The sequence below is a fragment of the Microtus oregoni genome, unplaced genomic scaffold, assembly GCF_018167655.1.
Source record: "Microtus oregoni isolate MIOR12 unplaced genomic scaffold, Mior012 000016F_ref0000370, whole genome shotgun sequence".
Taxonomy (NCBI): domain Eukaryota; kingdom Metazoa; phylum Chordata; class Mammalia; order Rodentia; family Cricetidae; genus Microtus; species Microtus oregoni.
Window position 1 is genome coordinate 3,630,199 of NW_024543075.1, and position 19,374 is coordinate 3,649,572.

The 19,374-nt window shown below is 56.9% G+C and overlaps 3 protein-coding genes across 9 annotated transcripts; all 3 read right to left on the reverse strand.

Moving 5' to 3' along the window:
- Positions 1-502: 502 nt before the first annotated feature.
- On the reverse strand, positions 503-4,941 carry Cd151 (CD151 molecule (Raph blood group)). Of its 3 annotated transcripts, none has more exons than XM_041666718.1 (9): positions 4,827-4,941; positions 3,748-3,880; positions 2,871-2,961; positions 2,557-2,748; positions 2,163-2,237; positions 1,832-1,936; positions 1,588-1,746; positions 1,373-1,459; positions 503-1,286 (listed from the first exon to the last, which is right to left on the reverse strand). In XM_041666718.1, the coding sequence occupies exons 3-9, from the start codon at positions 2,952-2,954 to the stop codon at positions 1,227-1,229; spliced, it is 762 nt and encodes a 253-aa protein (XP_041522652.1). In that variant the 5' UTR covers positions 2,955-2,961; positions 3,748-3,880; positions 4,827-4,941; the 3' UTR covers positions 503-1,226. The 3 variants fall into 3 exon arrangements, with proteins under 3 accessions (XP_041522652.1, XP_041522653.1, XP_041522654.1); XM_041666719.1 differs by lacking the exon at positions 4,827-4,941 and adding an exon at positions 4,505-4,790; XM_041666720.1 differs by lacking the exon at positions 4,827-4,941 and adding an exon at positions 4,107-4,407.
- A 766-nt stretch (positions 4,942-5,707) lies between these two features.
- Positions 5,708-12,059, reverse strand: Cracr2b (calcium release activated channel regulator 2B). 5 transcript variants are annotated; one of them, XM_041666710.1, is made up of 12 exons: positions 11,945-12,055; positions 11,436-11,533; positions 10,700-10,793; positions 8,547-8,735; positions 8,358-8,469; positions 7,842-7,998; positions 7,275-7,421; positions 7,075-7,165; positions 6,747-6,839; positions 6,415-6,581; positions 6,265-6,336; positions 5,708-6,072 (listed from the first exon to the last, which is right to left on the reverse strand). In XM_041666710.1, the coding sequence occupies exons 4-12, from the start codon at positions 8,706-8,708 to the stop codon at positions 5,895-5,897; spliced, it is 1,179 nt and encodes a 392-aa protein (XP_041522644.1). In that variant the 5' UTR covers positions 8,709-8,735; positions 10,700-10,793; positions 11,436-11,533; positions 11,945-12,055; the 3' UTR covers positions 5,708-5,894. The 5 variants fall into 5 exon arrangements, with proteins under 5 accessions (XP_041522644.1, XP_041522645.1, XP_041522643.1 ...); XM_041666711.1 differs by lacking the exons at positions 10,700-10,793; positions 11,436-11,533 and having other exon boundaries at positions 11,945-12,059; XM_041666709.1 differs by lacking the exons at positions 10,700-10,793; positions 11,945-12,055 and having other exon boundaries at positions 11,436-11,618.
- A 462-nt stretch (positions 12,060-12,521) lies between these two features.
- On the reverse strand, positions 12,522-17,426 carry Pnpla2 (patatin like phospholipase domain containing 2). Its single transcript, XM_041667120.1, has 9 exons — positions 17,155-17,426; positions 15,108-15,340; positions 14,959-15,024; positions 14,390-14,599; positions 14,129-14,189; positions 13,865-14,032; positions 13,617-13,749; positions 13,307-13,429; positions 12,522-13,208 (listed from the first exon to the last, which is right to left on the reverse strand). The coding sequence occupies exons 1-9, from the start codon at positions 17,339-17,341 to the stop codon at positions 12,929-12,931; spliced, it is 1,461 nt and encodes a 486-aa protein (XP_041523054.1). The 5' UTR covers positions 17,342-17,426; the 3' UTR covers positions 12,522-12,928.
- Between the last annotated feature and the right edge of the window lie 1,948 nt (positions 17,427-19,374).

Here is a 19,374-nt window from a genome sequence, read left to right on the forward strand (position 1 = left end):
ATTCTTTTTATTTGGTGTTTTGTCTGTTTGTCTTTGTACTACTTGTGTACCCACAGAGGCCTCAAGTTACAGACATATGAGCTGCTCTGAATTCTTTTTAGCACATTGATCCCTCTGAAATTTTGTTGTTTTGGGTTTTGTTTGTTTGAGGTAGGGTCTCACTATGTAGCCTTGGCTGGTCTGAAACTCACAGCAACTCTCTTGAGCGCTGGGATTAGGTGGGTGGGGCATACACGCACATGCACACTAATTTTTAAAGAGGAGAAGTTTTGCCTTGGGCTGGACTCCAGAGGTCCGCTAGGACCCTGCTTCTCTGGCTGGTACAGAACAGCACAGGAATCGGCTCTTAGAGTACATTCCCATGCTGTTACGTATGGGCAGTCCTTTACCTGGCTCAATCCAGGCCACAGTGAGCTGGCGTCTCCAGCTAGCAGAGGTCAGCCTAACCGCCCCTGCCACTGGGCTTCCCCATCCTTGTCTCGTCCCGTCAGCAAGCTGACTCGACTGTTACACATTTTATTGAGCACCTGTTACATAGCAGGAGCATGTGTGGGCATGTGGGATACAGCAGTGGATGAAAAACAGCCATGCCCCGTGCAGAGATGTTCCAAAAGGAGACAGTGTACAGGAACATGGGGCATTTGCATGATGTTCTCAGAAGTGGGGAAAAGCCAGGGCCAAGCTGTTAGGAGCAAGAGAGGCCTGGGTGGAGAGGACAGGGCATATACAGTGGGGTTGGATGGAGTTCCCTTCAACTTGCCCCATTGGTTTAGCTCACCCAGAAAAGTCCCTTCCCATCCGCTTCTACCCACCATGCAGGTGGTATACCCAAGCTCTCCCCAAACTTACTGTAAATCACAGGTACCCGCAGGAAAGTAGCCTGTGAGCAAGAGGCACTTTTGTCAAATAATCTAAAACCTATTCTACCAGCGAGGCCTAGCCCAACACTGGCATACCTGCCCCTCTTACGCTGGGGCAAGTACACGGCCTCAAGCCTTGGGACTTTGGTATGCAGTGAAAGGCACTTGAAGCCACCCCTAAGGTGGGGTCACCAGGGGCCACAGTGATGGCATGAGGACAGCTACCTCTCTGGCAGTCAGCGGTCTAACTCAGTAGTACTTCGTAGTGGGGTAGGACATAGTGCGAGGCTGGCAGCCTGCCTGGCACCGTGGTCAGTAGTGCTCCAGCTTCATAGTGCGAGGCTGGCAGCCTGCCTGGCACCGTGGTCAGTAGTGCTCCAGCTTGAGGCTTCTGTACAAGCAGCAGGTGAAGAGCATGCCAAAGACCTGCAGAGGGCCAGGCTGGTGTGAACAGGGCTGCGGACCACCAGCCACCCCAGCGTTCCTACCTCTTCACCCCTGTGTTTCCTTACCTGCACACAGGCAATGCCGATGCCCACAGCCCCGATGACGCGCAGGTGCTCCTGGATAAAGGTCTCCAGCTTACTGATACAGCCACCCTAGCGGGGGAGAGAGCGGTAGTGGACCTTGCTGGCTCCCACATACAGCCCTTTGGGCCAGGCTACCCTAAGATGTAGCCAGACCAGCCACCCACGTCAGTCTAGTCCCTTGCTGAGCGCCCACCTACCTCTACTTTATAGATGTTGGAGGCGTGGTCCCGCTTACCACATTTGGGTACCATAGTCTTACAGCAGCTATCAGGAACCGCACGGCGTTCCGCCTTCACAGAGTGGCTCCACTCACTGTTTTGCCAGTCTTCAGAATTGTTGCTGCCACAACAGTGGAACTACAAGGGACATGTGGCTGAGTCCTGCATCCTACCAGAACATGGCACCATGCTGGGAAACTGGAGAGTTATGGGGGAGACCCACCTCCTGCTGCAGCTTGTCTACAGCATTGGTCACACCCTCGTGGCCTGGCTGTTGGTATTTCTTGATCATGGTGTCCTTCAGATTCTCCTTGAGCTCTGTGTTCAGCTGTGGGTAGGATCAAAGCTGAAGTCAGGACCTCCCCCCGCCCCCAGCGGGACTGACAGAACTAGAGGAGTCACCAGGCGGGCAAGCGCAAGGCCAGCCTGGAATGAGTGACCCTCTACACCCTATGCCTACCTGCCTCCCCATAAGTGCTAAGTCAGCCTTGGGACCCGCGTGCCCATGTGCACACCTGTTTTGGATATACCCTATGGCCAGTGCAGGCCCTTACCTGCTGGTAATAGACATAGGCCAGGATGCCAGCAATGATCTCCAGCAGGAAGATGATGAGGAGCAAGATGAAGTACTAGGAAGCAGGGACCCAGTAAATTGGGGTTCCATAGTGCCAGAGCACCACAAAGCAAGTCCCAACCCAAGAGACCAAGCAGGAGGAATCCAATTAGCTACAGGCTGGGGCCACCTGGATTCTGATACTTCTCTGGACCTGGTGTATGCCCTCAGCTGGTCCAGCTAGGGGATGCCCCAGTGAGTTCAACGGGGACAGCCTGCAGTAACATACTTAACCAGAATCAAGTCCTAGAACCAGTACCATGGGCCCCTGCGAAACCCATGCCAGACATCCCCAGTCCCACCACTCCCACCATGTGCCACCAGGCCCTGCTGACCAAGCGTAACAGGTTCCGTCGCTCCTTGAAAGTGGCACAGCAGCCCAGGACTCCAGTCACCATGACAACAACACCGGCCACCACTAAGATGTAGGCTGTGGCTAGGTAGGTGTTTGAAGCCAGCAGACTAATGTAGTCGCTCTTGAGGGCCAGTGTCCAAACGCCCACTGCCATGACAGCCAGGCCGGCCAGCTGTAGGAAATGTGTATGGGTCACCACATTTGGCCTGGGTCTGGCAGCTGGGACCAAGGCCCTACGCCAAGACTCCAGGAGGAGGAAGAACAGGGATGCAGGAAGAATACAGTGCATCTCACCCAGAAGCAGCAGTTGTAGGTAAACAGCAGATACTTGAGGCAGACCGTGCCGCATGTCGCCTTCTTCTCGTTGAATTCACCCATGCTGGGCCTGCAGAAATGTGGAGGTCAGATGGCCGGAAGTACCAGGCCTCCAATTAGGAAGAGAAAGCTCCAAACCAATGGGACAGGAGGGGATGCAGCCATCCCCCAGATACTTCCAGAGTTGGGAGCTCAGCCAGCAATCTGCCTTGAGAGGAGCCTTCCCAGGAAACGTATGAGTCACTTCCTGGACAACTGGTCAGGTCTAACACTCCTCCTCACAGCCAGACACCCATACTGAATTGTCATGGAAGACCCTCAAAGATCTGGTGACTCGTTCCTGCTGGCAACGGGGGGGGGGGGGGGGGGGCGGGGGGGAAGGGGCACGGGACGACACGACGGGACGGGATGCATTCCTGTAGACTGCCACCCCCACAGCATTCCCGGAGCCCCACATCAGGCTGGTTGCTTAGCACTAATACCCCAGATGTGGCAGAGAAGCAGAGTGCACACCGACCTCAGGTAGACCGTGAGGGCTCAAGGAGCAACCTCTCTACTCTCAGCCAGGGCAGGGACAATAGAGGTGCCGGTAGGTGGAGCCTGCACAGTCAGCTCCCCTCCAGACAGTAGGAGGGGGCCCTCAGTTCCATAGAAGTGGATGTGCCATTCCCCAAAAGGTCCCCTAGGCACATCCTGCCCTAGACATAACAGTGTCTGCCCTGGGGACCATATGCAGTACAGACAGACCTCAGCTGAACACCCCAACCCCAGGCCAGGTTTCTAGACAGGCACTATGCCACTATGCAGGACTTTTCCCCTGCCACCTGCAGGCTCTGCCCAAGCACTCAGCACTCACCTGTGTAAGTCAGAAAGAACAACTGGTAGAGGTCAAAAGTCAGTGGTCTGCCCTTCACCTGGCAGGTGGGATCGTGCCACTCCTCCTCTGGCGGCTGATGCAGTGGTCAGAAGGAGTTCCAGCGCCACCTGATCTGGAAGCAGGCAAAACAGTCAGGCCTACTATTTTCTTCTGGACCAGGGTGGGGCAGAGGATATTGCTGGCCAGCCTGATCTAGGGAGGAACCGAATGCCTTCTCCAGGTGCTCCACCCTCCAGATCCATCCACCACTGTCCCTCCCCCACCAAACAGCAACGACTGCAGACTGGAGGGGGCGGGGGATCAACTGTCTACCACTGGGGATGGGAGAAATTACAGACCTTCATTTGGAAATGGGACCCAAATACACGCCATCTCACTGAAGGAAGGGCATGACACAAACAGAGGCCCGACCACAATACATGCCCCGGGGGCAGTCTCTAAAAGCTCAGAATCTCTGGGGTGCTGCTTCTGAACACACCCAGCAACCTAAGGCACAGTCAGCGGACTGAATGTTAATTTCCTGAGAAAGGGCCGGCGTGGGAGACGCGATCAGCCAGAAATAGCTCTTGGGCCTGGACACAACCGCCCTACACTCAGCCCCTGGACTTCTGTGCCCTCCATGGCACTTGGCACCCGCCTCACCGAGGGACTGAAGGCGGCTAGGCGAGGAATCCCCGCGTCACCGAAATGAAGTCACTACCGCCCCTCCCCGTTTCCCCACTCCCACCCCCCATACCAATGGGCGGATCTGCGGTCTCAGGGGGAGGGAACCGGTGTCCAGGGACAATGAATCGGGTGCTCCGATTTTGACTCTCTGGGTTTCTTCATGAAAGGGACCGCCAGGCCTGTCCAAGAAGCCTGGAGGCCCTCTCCCTTCCCCCTCCGCTTCTACTCTCCCGCCCGGCGTCGATCTTCCGGAAAGGAGCCTGCAGCGCTTCCTACTGGAGCTGCCTCCTGGGCGTCCCCGAGGCCAGCGGTGAGGACTACAGACATCGGTGCGCGAGGCACTCGGGACGCTGATCCCCACACCCTACGACCTGGCTCCGTGGAGCACTCACCAACCACACTTTGGAGTATCAGCCCCGGCGGCGGCTATAGGAGTGTTCGCTCGGAGTGCTCAGAATGCTCAGCCCGGGGCCTGCGAGGACACGCCCCGCGAGCCACCCCGCTCCGGGCGCAGCCCCGCCTACGGCCGGCCTGGATTGGGCAAGTCCCAACCGGTTTGGTGCAAAGGCGCGCGGGAGACCTCACAGCACGGCGAGACCTGGAACCTGCCCCGTCTGTGCGGCCGGAAAGTTGACTTGAGGGCGCCGGTGGTCACCAAGACCCCCTACTCATTCAGAGACAGAAGAGCTAGGCGGGAGGCAGAACCCGGATGGGGAGTGGAGAGGTGGAGAAGGTGGCACCTAGACCACCATTGCCCAGAACTGAGACCAAGACCAAATTCTCCTCCAGTCAAAGCCAGGGAACCACTCTGAGGCTGCAGGTTCTAGCGGCTGAGGAAATGCCAGAGGGGAAGCTCCAGGTACAGTGTGGTGATGAGAGCCGGGAAACCCACGGACATGTGAGGGCCCTGCAAGAAGTACCAAGTCAGGAGGGCATATGGCCTGTCTAGGAACAGTGCCAGAGGATGAGGGAGTAGGGGCCTGGACCAGAGTAACTGACCATGGAAGTGAGGGGCAAGACTCCCTTTCCACATTAAGGACCGGCATGGGAGTGGACGCTTGTTGAAACCTGAGTCCTTGGAGCTTCAGCGGAGAAGGATGGTGAGGAAGGGACCAGACTCACAGAACATACACAAGCACACAGGAACCCACAGCCACGGGAATGGCAGGTTAGTATGAACCTGTGAATCTCTCCATGTCTCCCTTGTGCAACGGACGCCAAGCATGAACCACAAATGTGCTGTGCTTTCCAGACACACAAAAGGCAAGAAGCGCACAGTGGTCAGTGGCCTTTATTGGTCCGCTAAACAGAGATGAAGACAGGATGGAGACGGAAGGCCTTGACCACTCAGAGGGTAGCTCCTTCAGGCAGGTGATGCCTTCCGGCCACATACTTAGCAGACAACCACCACACATAACCGGCTGGTCATAAGAAAGTCCCAGTGAGTCATTTGGGGCTGGTCATCGTGCACTAGGAAGATGGCCAGAACCTCTTCTGGGGGGCCGAGCCCAGCCACAGCAGCAGCAGCAGTAGGTGGGCCCAGGCTTGTGGGCAATAGCTAGAGCCTTCCTGTGACTGCTGCCCAGCAGCTTAGTCTCACAGGCATCTCTCTCATCCCGAAGCCGCAGGTTTAGCTCCCTAGAGAAGAAGAGTTTGAGACTGAGGGGGTTAAGACCTAGAGGAGGCAGCGGGTGGGGAAGGTAGGTTTGGTCCCCCTGAGTCCAGAGGCTATAGGGCAGACATAAAGACTTCCAGCAAGATGGGTAGGAGGCAAGAATATGTGAGAACTTGAAACCACTTCTCCACACAGCCCAGGTAGGTCTGACCCACCTCAGCAGCTCCAGCTGCCTTAGGAGGCTGAGTTTCTCCTTCTGCATGTTCCTGGAGACAGCAACCACATCTCTGTGGGTAGAAGGTGGTGATCCAGATGCGAGGTGGGGGAATGGACCCTCTACCCTCACCACAGGCACCTCATGGCACCTTTGGGTTTGCTCCTGACGACCCTGCGCTTCGCCCTCCAGTCGGCTGAGCTGCTCTTGCGCCTGATCCAGCTGTGCCCGCACGGCCTCATAGGCCCTACGCAGCTGGGTGTGCTGGGCCTGTGCCTCTAGCTGCTCCGCAGTCCGAGCCTGAAGCTGCTGTTCCAGCTGGGGAATGGTGGGAGGCTGCTGGAGATCCACGCTCCCCCCACCCACAATTCCAAACTGACCCTTTGCCCCTGAGGCTCCTTAGCCGAGGACCCGGAGGCACAAGGAACCCCCAAAGAAGTTGAGTCTGTGCGAGGATGCAGGCGTGAACTGACTAGGGCGTACCTCCCGCTGCCGCAGGCCTGCGCGCTCCAGCTCCTGCTCGCGGGTCTGCAGCTCCAATTCCAGGTGGCCCCTCTGTTCCTCCCGGGCTAGTTTCTGGGATGTACAGCCGCACTAGAGCCTCTGCACCCGGCTCAGAGGAGGCAGGCAGAGAGGCAAGGGTGGGGAGCGAAGGGGTGGAGAGCGCGGGAGGGGGTACTTGCGGAGGCAGAGTTCCCAGGACTTGGGGCAGCTTGGACTCCCGGGAGGTGAGTCCTTCGAGGAGGGACCAGTTCGGGGAAGGCGGAGCCAGAGAAGCCAGCGAGGCTGGGCGTGGCATACGCGGGCCCACCTGGCTCTGGCCGCGGTGTCGCTGCTCCCCCAGCTGCTGCTCCAGCTCTTCGTAGAGTCCGCGCACCTCTCTCTCGTGCTCACTCTCCCGCCTTCGAGGAACCGGGATATCACAGGCATGCTCAGATCATTTGCCAGCTTCGTCTCTGTCCCCTCGTGAGACACTCCCCCCCCCCCAAACCTCGCCAGGCCAGCCCTCACCGCCGCAGCGCCTGCTCCAAACCGTCGCGCTCCCGGGCCGCCGCCTCCAGGCAGGCCGACGCGCGCATCAGAACTTCCTCCAGGGAGCCCAGGAGCTCCGGTCGCTCGCGCTGCAGCCCGACCCAGAGTGTCCTCACCGCCCATTGCCTAGAGGGCGAGAACGGAGACTGGAGCTGGCAGGTGCAGGGGGAGAGTGTCCCCTTTGCGGACGGTGAACCCCCTGGGAGAACCCAGCGGCCCAGAACTGGCAGCACTTCGGCCGCGCACGGCTCATCCCTATGGAGTGTGCCTTCATGCCTGCCTAGTCTGCAAGGTGGCTTGTGTACCGAGAGCTATGCCAGTGGGTTACTAGGTGTCTGGTGGCGCCCTGCCCTGCAGGGCTATAGCCTCCTGAAATGCAAATCCTGAGGAAAATCACGCCAGGCCACTCTCCCAGACAGCCACAACTAACAAAAGATAAACTAGCCCGGCCTAGGGGTTCCGTGGCAACAGAGAGGCAGGCAAGGTGGACAGAACTTGCTGAGAAGGAACAAGCGAGAAAAGGGAGTGGGCCCATCGTCAACTCACTCGCCCAGAACCCGGGCCACTCCCAGCTTCTCTAAAGAAGTGCAGAATGTCTCAACATCGTCGTCCTCTTCCAGAGAGCCCCCTGTGCTTGACTCAAAGGTTTCCTCAGGCGTCCTCAAGGACCCACTTTGGGCCCACTCTACCCCCACAAACTTCCCTGCAGACATGGGGGGAAAGATGACCAGGACTGTGGGTTAACACCCAGGACCTCCCCAACTCCCCCGTCACACACAACACATCCTGCCCTCTCTCAAGGCCCAGTTTCCTGTTTTTCTTCCTTGTTCTGGTTCTATTGGCCTGGGAATGGGAAATGACAGCCAGCTCCCCCGCCCCACCTGGGTTGGCAGAGAAGAGATTGGGGGAGGGCAGACCATAATGCGCAACAGAGTAGCTGGGGGTGTTGCAGCTCACAAGGTGACTGTAGACAGGAATGCTTGGGGAGTTGTGAAAGACACAGGCTGGGTAGAGTCTCACAGGGGCCTCAGTAAGGTCTCCAGGTGGCTGGGACCTGCTCACCCAGGCCTAGGCAGAACTCCCGGGCTGTGAGGAAGCCAGTGTGGGCCTGGTCCAGACTTTCAAACACAGCCTCCAACTGCTCAGGCGTAAGGGGCAGATCACTCTGTAGGCCCTAGCCAGGCAAGAAAGACCAAGGTGAGCAGCCAAGGTCGGCCTTGGGCCTGGCAGCCTCTGGGAGCTGTAGCTCACCTGTAAGTCCCGCCTAGTGATGAAGCCCTTAGCATCCTTGTCACACAGCAGAAAGAGCTCCTGGGCCTGCCGCAGCACTTCCGCACGATGCCCTGCTGAGACTCCCTCTGTCTCCTCTTCCTGCTGGCCCTCCCCAGGCGCAGGCTGCCCAGGGCTGGCCATAGGAGCAAATCTTGGCTCTAGTGGGTGCTGTGAAGCCAAGGGAAAGTTAGAAGACATGGGAGGGGGGATGAAGGTGTGGCAGAGGGTACAGACAGAGCGAGGGCTTGGGACCTGCCTGCTCCAGGTAGGAAAATGAACAGAAGGCAAAGCGTTGTGACGGGGTGCTCTGTGTCACTGGGATGGGCTGAAGCAGACAGACTTGGTACCAGAGTTGCTGCCCAGGACCAGCCATCTCAGGAAGTCGAGATTTGGGAAAAAGGCTCCCAGGACAGAGCTGGTTTAAGAAAGTGAGGGTGTCTGCTATGGTGGCATATACTTTGTTTGTTTTTGGTTTAGGAGACAGGGTTTGTCTGTGTGATGGTCCTGGCTGTCCTGAGGTGGCATACACTTTTATTTTATTATTTTATTTTATTTTCTGAGACAGGGTGTCTCTGTGTAGCTTTGGAGCATGTCCAGGAACTCACTCTGTAGACCAGGCTGAACTTGAACTCAGAGAGATCCACCCGCCTCTGCCTCCCAAGTGCCGGGATTAAAATTGCGTGCCACCACCGCCGGGCAGCACACACTCTTTTTTTTTGGTTTTTCGAGACAGGGTTTCTCTGTGGCTTTGGAGCCTGTCCTGGAACTAGCTCTGTAGACCAGGCTGGTCTCGAACTCACAGAGATCCGCCTGCCTCTGCCTCCCGAGTGCTGGGATTAAAGGAGTGCGCCACCATTGTCCGGTCAGCACACACTCTTAATCCCAGCACTCTGGAGGCAAAGTTAGATAGAGTTCACGGCCAGGTTGCTCTATACAGCAGTTCCAAGACAGCCAAAGCTATGTAGTGTGATCCTATCTCAAAAAAAAAGAAAGAAAGAAAGAGAGGGGGGGGGACGAGAAACCAGGCATAATGGCATAAGCCTGTAGCCCCAGCACTCAGGAGGCAGACGAAGACAGATCTCTGTGAGCTCGAGGCCAGCCTGATCTACCAAGTGAATTTCAGGACAGCCAGGACTGTTACACAAAGAAGCCTTGTCTCTAAGAATCAAAAAAGGAGGAAGAGGAGAAAAGTGAGAGGGTGGAGTTGTAGAAACAGGTGGCCAGCTCTTGGCAGCCCGGAGAGAGATTTTGCAGTGACAGAGGGCCAGACGGTGAAGATCGGCCACATCCTGGCCTTGGGAAAGCCCAAGCTGGGGCTACCTAAGGAAGAGGGCTGAATCACTCCTGACCAAGTCCTTAGCCTCAGGCCGGAGCCTGTGATACCCTGGCCTTCTGACAGCTGGCAAGCAGAGAGTAAACTCCATCAGCCACTCCCACCTGCCAATGAGGCCTTAAGGGTGCAGGTGCAAGGTCCCAGCCCCAGGCACTGGACAGCTTTTGTAAGAAACACCCCCACATCTTGGTTTAAGACAGCCTCAGATCCTTTTCTCTTCCCTGGGAGCCTCCCTCTCACCTCCTGGAATGAACATCCCACCTCTAAGCAGGACAACCTGTGTGTCCCACAGTGCCCTAACCTCAGGTTTCCCAAAGCTACAGCCCAGTGACACCAACTCAAACCGGTTATCTCACTTCTCAGTCCCCCTACCCATATTCCAGGAGGAGAGGGATGATAATCCAATTAGCAAACACGAGGAAGCAGCAGGAAAGGACAACCTGGAATCATTGCCCTTTGACGGCTACTCTCTCTTCAACCAGACACGGTCAGCAACGGCTCCAGGGCTTTACAGGACCGGAGGTCCATCCCAGCCGGAAGCTGAGCTGCAGCCATGCTCCGGGGAGTCCAGAGGAAAGGCAACGGGTGGGCCCACAGGCAAATCTCATCCACAGACGTCTAGGCTAGCTGTGGTGTACCTCGGGAACACAGCCGTCCCAGAGAGACGCGTGCGGTCGCCACTCCACACAACAGCCCGAAGGTGCGACCACCGGGGCCGGGATCCCAGGGTTGGGGTTAGGGAAGCCCGGCAGTTGCGGTGCTGGGACCCCAGCCGCGGGACCTGCGAACCAATACCTACCTGCGAGCCGCACCGCCGCACCTGCCGCAGACTGGCCGCTCCTCCCGGAAACGCAACGCACGGCGCGCCCCGCCTCTGCCCGGACCCCGACAGCCTGCGAGGGGCCCGGACCCACAGCGACCTTGCGGCCTTACAGGCGGGGAGACCCCGTGATAGTACGTCCGGGTGAATCCACCGGAGCGCTGCTGTTGCTTTGTCCCGCCTCTCCTATCTTGATGGCCCGACTCAGGGTGGCTAACTCTCCCGGGAGAGCCACAGGGAGCAGCAATGTTGACGTCGTGTTCCTCACCCCCACCCCAAGACCCTTCCAGGACAGGATCAAGGCCGCGGAGGTGCAGATACCAGCCCCCACTCCGCCCGGAATATCCAGACTTAGGGTGCCAAGAAGTGTGTGTAGGAAAATGCCGAGCAGGAAATAGACCAAATACTTTCAGTGGCCGTATCTAGGGCTGGGGAGACTAGACTTTTCGTCTCTATACTTTTTCAGCTTGGAGTCTTCTAAGTTTGAATGCTAGCGAAAGACATGAGCGTTAGCGGCACTCCCGTGTGAATGAAGTGTGAGGCCACAGTGAGGCCACCTCAGCAGTCTGCCCCCAGTGCTCCTTTTGGGGCACAGTCCTGATCAGGGTCCTCCTAGGCCTAGGAGAACTCTAGGAGATGGTGCCAAAGTTCTACTTCGGAGGAAATCCATCCACTTCCAAGGGTATGCCCCCCCCCATCAAGCCCCTAAACTGACCTGAAAAAGCTGACCTGGGTGTCACAGGCTGCGGAGGCGCTGGGGGGCCCTGTGCTTCTCAAGTAGAACCACAACAGGCTGGCCCTATAGGACAGGACCTGGAGACAAGAGGAGGGGCGGCCCCTGGCACCTAGGCCAGGGACCTGCCTGGCCGGCTCGCCCAGTCCTGCTGTCCCAGGTCCCATAACCAGACCAACCGTTATTGTTGGCTAGGGGCTGCAACCGCAGTCTCTGTGCACCTTTTGGGAGGGGCCAAACGGGTGCTGAGCAGGGAGGACTAAGCCAAGTCCCGCAGATTGATAGCTAAACACACCCCTCCCAGTTCTCCTTCCTCGGAGACTGCACACCACCACACACATCCCAGCAGGGGATACTTTCAGGAAACCAAGGTGAGCTGCTCCCTTGAGTTAGGACCTTACTACCTTGCCTCGGTACTCCAGACCACTCCCAAGGTTATGGGAGGAAACAGGTATGGTCACAGGACAAAAAAGGCACATGCACACACGCACCTGGCAATGAGGAGTGTGACAACCGAGAAAGAAGAGCCAAGCACCAAGTTCTGAGCAAGGCGCCCAGTCTGGGCCCGGGACTGAGCTTCCCTGGTCCCCAGGCCTCAGGTCCACAAGCTTCACCCTTCACAGGGACCCAGCCCTGAAGTCAGCCCTGATCCACACCCTCACTGTGTCACCGCGTGGAGCGGATGTGCGGGTGACACCTTTTGTAAACATCTTCCCCCTAGTGCTTGAGATGGAATCGGCCTGGTGCCTGCTGGACAAGGGCTCGACCACTGAGTTATTCCAACCCAACATTTTAGTTTTTATTATACTGAGGTTCTCAGTCCTAAACATATCAGCTGGCACTTGATGCACTGCCCAAGAAGACAGTCAGGAGGCCTCTGGGCAAGCAGAGCTGCATCCATGAGTCCTTGCCAGAGGGCTAACCCTAGGAGAGGGTCGCCAGCTGCCGGGTCTCAAAGCATCTCTGCGAGGCCCAGCAGTTAGCTATTGAGACACTGGTCATAGGAGAGACGGCTCTGTCCGCCGACCTCGGTCAGAGGCCAGAGTAACATGTGAGGGGAGGACGGCGGAAGCTGAGCTGTGGTTTTTATTATATCTACTTTGGCAAAAATAAATAATTCTTGACACACTCTGCAAGGAAACTTGAAGAACGGGGAGCAGCAGCAGCAGCTGTGGAGTTCTCAAGACTGACCCTGCACTGAGAAGGTGGTGGGCAGGGGAGAGGGAAGGGCTCTGTGGGCTCCCAGAGAGGATGCACCTCAGCCCTCCCCGCCGGGAGCAGCACGGTGAGTGGCTGGTAAAATGTTTTACATCAACCCCCCCTTTTGCAGCTGTGCAGGGTCCTATGTCCTCATTCCACAACATGTAAGGGAGAGAGCTAAGGGACAGGGGCTTGGTCTACCCCAGAGCTCCTCAAAGTGGGGCAGGGCGACTCGGAGCTTGGCTGGTAGCAGAGGAAACTGGGAATGATGGTTCTCAGCAAGGTGGGAGGCCAGGTGGATGCTGTGGGGTGGCTGGGTCTGTGGAGGCAGGGCTGGCCGGTGTGCGCATTCGCAAGGCATCCGGAGGGAAGGCCACATTGGTGCAGAAGAGACCCAGCAGCAGCTGACGCTGGCATTCCTCCCACTTGGCCAGCGCGTCCCCCAGTGAGAGGTTGTTTCGTACCCAGTTGGGCAATACCTCGCTGTAGGTGGCGCAAGACAGTGGCACAGAGGGCAGAGACTGGGCTCGACGCAGCTCCACCTGCTCAGACAGCCTACAAGGGGGGGAGGCATGGAGGAAAGGAAGACTTTAGTGAGGGTCCGAGGGCCCAGGCCCCAGGCTCCGGGTGGATAGGCAGCCGTGGCAGCTCACCTGGAAGGTAGGTGGTCACCCAGTTTCCTCTTGGCCCTCATCACCAGGTACTGGCAGATGCTGCCTGTCTGCTCTTTCATCCACCGGATATCCTCAGGAACATCGGGCAGCCACTCCAACAAGCTAGCAAGGCAGCACCAAGTATGACCTCAGAAACGGCAGTTTAGGCTCTGATGGTCACCCGCCAGATACTGACATCTACCCTCCCCACATCTCCCAAGCAGCTTATGGCTCAGGGGTGATCTAGACTTCCATCTCCGATGTATGATATGTTGATGTGTTCTCCTCAGACTCCCCTTCCCACCCTCACCGGATGGTGAAGGACACTGCACTCTCCAGTGGCAGAGTATAGGGCACCATCATGGCAGTGGCCAGGCGCACTGGCAGCATGTTGGAGAGGGTGGTCATCAGGTCCTTAGGCTCCACACAGGCCTCCAGAAGGGCTGCAGGTAGGAAGGCGGTAGCCAGTTAGGGCAGTGGAAGCCTCCCAGACCTCCTGGCCAAGCTTCTCCAAAAGGACCCTGTTCCTTCCCCCCGACCTCCCTCCCCATGGCACACCCTCATTGAGTCTGGCAGGCAGGTGCTCTAGAATTCGATCCTGTCCATGGTGCTGCAATTTGTCCTCCTCCCTAGTTCTCTCCTCAGACACAGCAGCTTCCTCTGCATCCTTTTCCTGGGGGACAACTGGGGGCAGCGCCAGCAAGGGGTTGGGCTGGTTCAACAGGCCTGGGTTGGGAATGGGGTGACAGATGCCATCAGAGTTTATGGTCAGCAGGGGGCATTGCAGAGCCAGCTTCTCCCAACCCAGAGCTGCCCACACACCATTCCTCCTAAGGAATCGAAGTCCGTCTCTGTAGCCCTGCTTGCACATCTCCCGGAGGACCTGTGAGAGGAATGGATACATCAGTCCAGACCCGGCGCAGTTACGTCCTGCTGTAACAGGTAAGTCCCTGAAACAGCTGCTTCCGCGGACAACCTGGCCTGGCTTAGAAAAGCATACACGAGTCCCAGCGCTGTCCCAGCGCTGAGAAGTTGCCAGCAGCTCTCTCCCCAGCGCAGTCAGGACTAGCTGTGCTGGCTCACCATGGGCTCGGGTGGGAAGAGAGCCTTTGAGAGGCGGTAGAGATTGCGCAGGTTGAACTGGATGCTGGTGTTGGTGACGCGAAGCTCATGGATATTGGTCGAGCTGTCCTGTGGGCAGATGTCACTCTCTCCTGAGAACGGGGACACTGTAATGGTGTTCTTCAGCTCATAGAGTGGCAAGTTGTCCGAAATGCCGCCATCCACATAGCGCTTTGCAAGAACACACATTCATAGCCACATGGTTAGGGGCCCGCTGGGTGTTCTGGAAGCTCTATCTGGTAGCTATTCCATTTGAGCCTTTTGCCCACTAGGCACTGGCCCCTGGGGACTCAGCAAACGGGCAAACAGATGGAACTGAAATGGGCACCAGCCACAGGAAGTGTGCATCTCCCCAGGGCTGCCCTGCATCTTGAGTCATGGGAAGTGAGGCAACAGGCAGTAGGCAGTGAGGGACTGGAGAGGAGCGAGGTGCCCTGCTGGCCTTTCTCCTCCACCCCTTTATCCTACGGCCTAGACAGTAGATGATGCTTGTCATTCCAGGGCAGGGCTAAGCAGGGATACATACTTACCACTCCTTGGAGGGTAGGAGGGATGAGGCCACAGTATACAGGGATAAAAGTGCTGCAGACATTGGCCTGAAGGACAAGATCCAGGGCAGTAGTAGTACCGGCCTTGAGTTAATCCCATACCCCCCCAGCACCATTTCTTCAGGGCCTACCTGGATAAGCTCATCTTTGGAGCTAAAGTGGGATATGATGACATTCTCTCCATCTGAAACCCGAGTCAGGGAGATGCCCAGGCGTCCACTGGCACGTTCATGGCAATCAGCAGGCAGGGTCTTCAGTAGACAGCCACGGATGGTCTTCACCAGGTTGAAGGAAGGGTGCAAAGGGCCCAGAAATCGCTTCCGGGCCTCCTTGGACACCTCAATAATGTTGGCACCTGCTTCACCTGGGACAGCAGGACCAGGATTAGTGATAACTCTCCCAGTTTAGTGATCATGCTTCCCCCAGGACTCCACACCCAGGAGGTACTCAGATGTGTGACAGTCTGTTGATCCTTAAGACGCCCATGTCCACACTGGGGACTGGCTCACAGTTGGGACTTTGCCACCTAAGTGGAAAGAGGCAGGCCACCACCCTGGGGATGGCAAGCTGGGATTGGAACCTGCCCTATGCCTGGTATTTCCCAACTGTCTGTCCCCATGAGTCACTGTGCCTAACATGGTATGGCACGTGGCCCAGAGAGTGGGGGACATAGGGTCAACTCTGACCTGCTTCAACCTTCACCTACTTGACCAGATACGGGTGGGTGGGCAGTTCCACAAAGCCCAGTTCAGCCCAGGAGGCACAACCTCGAGAATATCAAGCTAAAATGGGGATCCTACCTCTTGGGAGGATACGATGGTCTCACTTCAGCCAATAGCAAGCACTCTAACACTCTTAGGAGCCCATGGGTGCTGGCCCACCCAGAAGAAGAGTCACCAGGGACAGGAGAGTATAGTGTTTTTCCCTGGCCATCTATGGCCTCCTCTAAGACTCCCTCACAGCAGGCATGGAATATACACAGACCAAGGGCTCACAGCTGCCACCTGCCACAGTGTCATGGTTCTACTGCTCAGGATCACCTGTGAGACGTACTGATAGTAAGTAGTTCTGTGAGACTGGTATCCCTAATTCATTTCCAACTCAGGTGGAGTCTTGGTGTATGTCTGAAACCAACTAGCCACTATACCCACTCTTCTGAGGGCCTCCATGAGAGCCAGTGGGCAAGATCACAGGGTGAACTCCCAAGGTACCAGGAACTTCTCCTTTTCCCTCCTTAGGGCAAAGGTGATGGGAGAGAGACAGCAGAGAACCCTAGAGAGGCCCCAGCTGAGCTGGACTCCCTGGTCACCTTGGCTGACCTATGGGATGGGGGGATGGGCAGCAGTTCCCAGGACTCTTAAGGAGGAAGAACGTTGTGTGCTGTAAACAACAACCCACGTGGTAGCCGGAAGTACCATGGCAGTAGCTGGAGACCCAGCCCCCCCTTTCCATTTCTGTACTCTTGAAACAGGTCAGAGCACAGAAGTATGGCCACCCCCCCCCAAGTGGGTCAGCTGGCCACAGCTGGGGAGTCAGGCTGTCATTACACCATGGACAGTGGAAGCACTTATGCCCAGCCCTGACTCCAGCTGGACTCTGCCTTCAGGGGTCCCTTTAGGGACTATACCACAGTGTCCAGATGCCCATTCCAGGTACCCTTCCTTGTACTAGGCCCCAGAAGCACAGCACTTTGCAGCAGCAGAGGCTCAGGACGCAGTGACCGCTGGCAGCCTGTTCGGGTAAAGTATGCCCCTCCTCTCTCTCTCTCTCTCTCTCTCTCTCTCTCTCTCTCTCTCTCTGCCGGTCCCGCCCACTATTTACTTTCTCTTTCCAATAACACAGTCTGGCAGCACCTGCCTGTCACCAACTTTTGTGCCCCTAGAGGTGGGTTACGCGGGCACCAGAGGGAATGCCACCAGCCAGGATAGAGCCATGCCCCCACCCCAAACCCTAGACACTCTGAACAAAACAAAACAGAACCCGCCCCGACCAGGACTCAAAATTGGACCTTCGGTAGTAGTTCCGGGATACGAGCAGAGACGCCCCCTCCACCGCGCCTACTGTGCTAGCTGCTGGATCAGCTTCCCTACGCGGGTTGGGCGTGGGACGCTAGAGCATCCACCCGGGCCCGCGCGGTACCCACCACACCCTGCTCAACTTCCGCGCAACTCGGCTCACCCAGGCAGGCCCCAGTGACCAGCGCCGTGGCGGTGAGCGCCCCTGCCGAGGCGCCGTAGATGTGCGTGGCGTTGGCCACCAGGAAGGGCGCGTGCTCTCGGAGGCAGGAGGCCACGCCAATGTGGTAGACGCCGAGGAAGCCGCAGCCAGCGAACGAGATATTCCACTTGGTCTCCCTCGGGAACATCGTGGCTCAGTGTCCAGCGGGCTGTGGGTCCCGCAGTCGCGGTAGCTTGGGGTCCCCGCCGGCGGAGGCGGAGACGCTGTGCCGGCAGGCAGAGGAGGAGGTGTTTTAGTGCGGGACGAGGGCGGAGCCCGGTCGGCAGGGGGCAGGACCTGGGCGCGCGACCCAACTGGATCGCGCCGGGAACGGCCGCGCCCCCGAGGCCCCGCCTCTCCACGACACCTGCTGGGCCAAGCCGGCTGAGTGATCCGGAGGGCCTCCTAACTCCTTGGCCTCCTTCCTTCGACCCCACAGCGTGGGCAGCCGCTGGCCTTGGTATGGCCTGAGTAAGTAGAGAGGTGAGAGTTCCATACAGACCTGGGTACTGGAGCTAAGAAGAGCTCTGGTTTGTGAACAGGAGCCTCCCCCTTCTCCAGGGACACCCACGCAGACACAAAAGTACTGGGACCTGGGTGAAAACGCAGAGGTAGAACCCCCTTGGACCCGAAAACCTGAGCCATTCAGACTTCAGCTCCCAAAACCCATGGGCCCAACAGCAGACTGGCACTGGCCCAGCAAACAAACGCTGCCACAGACAAGTCCCACTCACCCTAAGGGGGTCCCTCGATACCCTGGCTCCTGGGCCTATAGCTATCTGATGATCCTGGCTCCTAATTTATGAGGTCTACCTGTTCTCAGACTAAGACCTCACCCTAACTAGTTGTCCCAGGAGGCGGTGAACTCCTGGATATTGTCATCCTCCCGCCCTTTTTCCCCCGCATTGTTCCCTCAGCTGTGGGACAGGCTGGCTAGCTTAGACCCAGGAACAGCCCTACAAGGAGCAGGCCCAGGTTGGGGCGATGGGTGACAGTGTCTTTGTGCCCAGAAATTCTCACTCCCAGAAACTCAACTTTAGGCCTGTCACAACAGCAGTAGTACAAATGAGTTACCAACAACTCAGCCAGAAGATCTCTGAGCCACAGTGACTCTTACTCAGGTGACCCAGGTCCTTGACATGAACCACAAAGAATTCCAAAACCAGTAGGAATGAAGTTAGTTTATTAAGCATACAAATGAGAGGCAGGCACTCAAGAGCCAAGCACCAGCCATAGTAATGTGCCTACCTGCCTGAGCAGTAGCCATGTGTGCAACTTCGAGGGATTTTGAAGCTGTTTAATCTAGAAATAAACTGATTTTAGATATAAGCTAAAGGAGTGCTGATACACTTTTTTCCTTATCTATGGACTTCAGTCCTTGAAGTCTTGCACTTGCCTCTGCCTCTCAAGTGCTGGGATTAGAGCCTTTAAAAGGTACACCATACAGGCTTGCAGCTGGAGAAGGAAGTGTGTAGGGAGTAAACACTCAAAGGGATCCTACACATGTCACGAGGAGGATGGGATTGAGGCAGTTGAGTTTATTAGTCACTTTGTGAGGTTTTCCCAGAAAAGGGAGTACAGTTCTTTGGCAGGTGGTCTGGTCAATAATGTTGAAAACCCCTGGATGTCAGCCATCAAGAGAAGGAAATGTGCACCAGCAGAGTGAAGGCTGGGTGAATGGGTGCCAGGGCTGGCTTTAAAAATCCCTCTGGTGGTCTCCAGGGCATGAAGCCAGGAGACATGGTGGTAGATGGAGGGAAAGAAGTGAAGGCAGAGAAGGGATCCCAGCATCTGGAATGGAGAGCTGTGTGGCTGCAAGGGCACAGGAGACATTTCTCTGTTCATCCTGGTTGTGATGGAGCCATTTCACACTCAGCACAATTCAGCTCAGGCATGGGTATAGGAACAGGCTAACAAGGTGAGGTCAACAGTGCCCCAGCACACTGGAGTCAAAGTGAGTAAGGTATCCTGGGATTACTGAGTAGAGCTTTGGCAAACAATCAGATAAACAGAGTCCAGGGAAAATGTAATAGAACTTTTGGTTGTTTTTTGTTTGTTTTTCGAGGCAGGGTTTCTCTGTAGCTTTGGAGCCTGTTCTGGCACTAGCTCCTGTAGACCAGGCTGGCCTCGAACTCACAGAGATCCGCCTGTCTCTGCCTCCCGAGTGCTGGGATTAAAGGC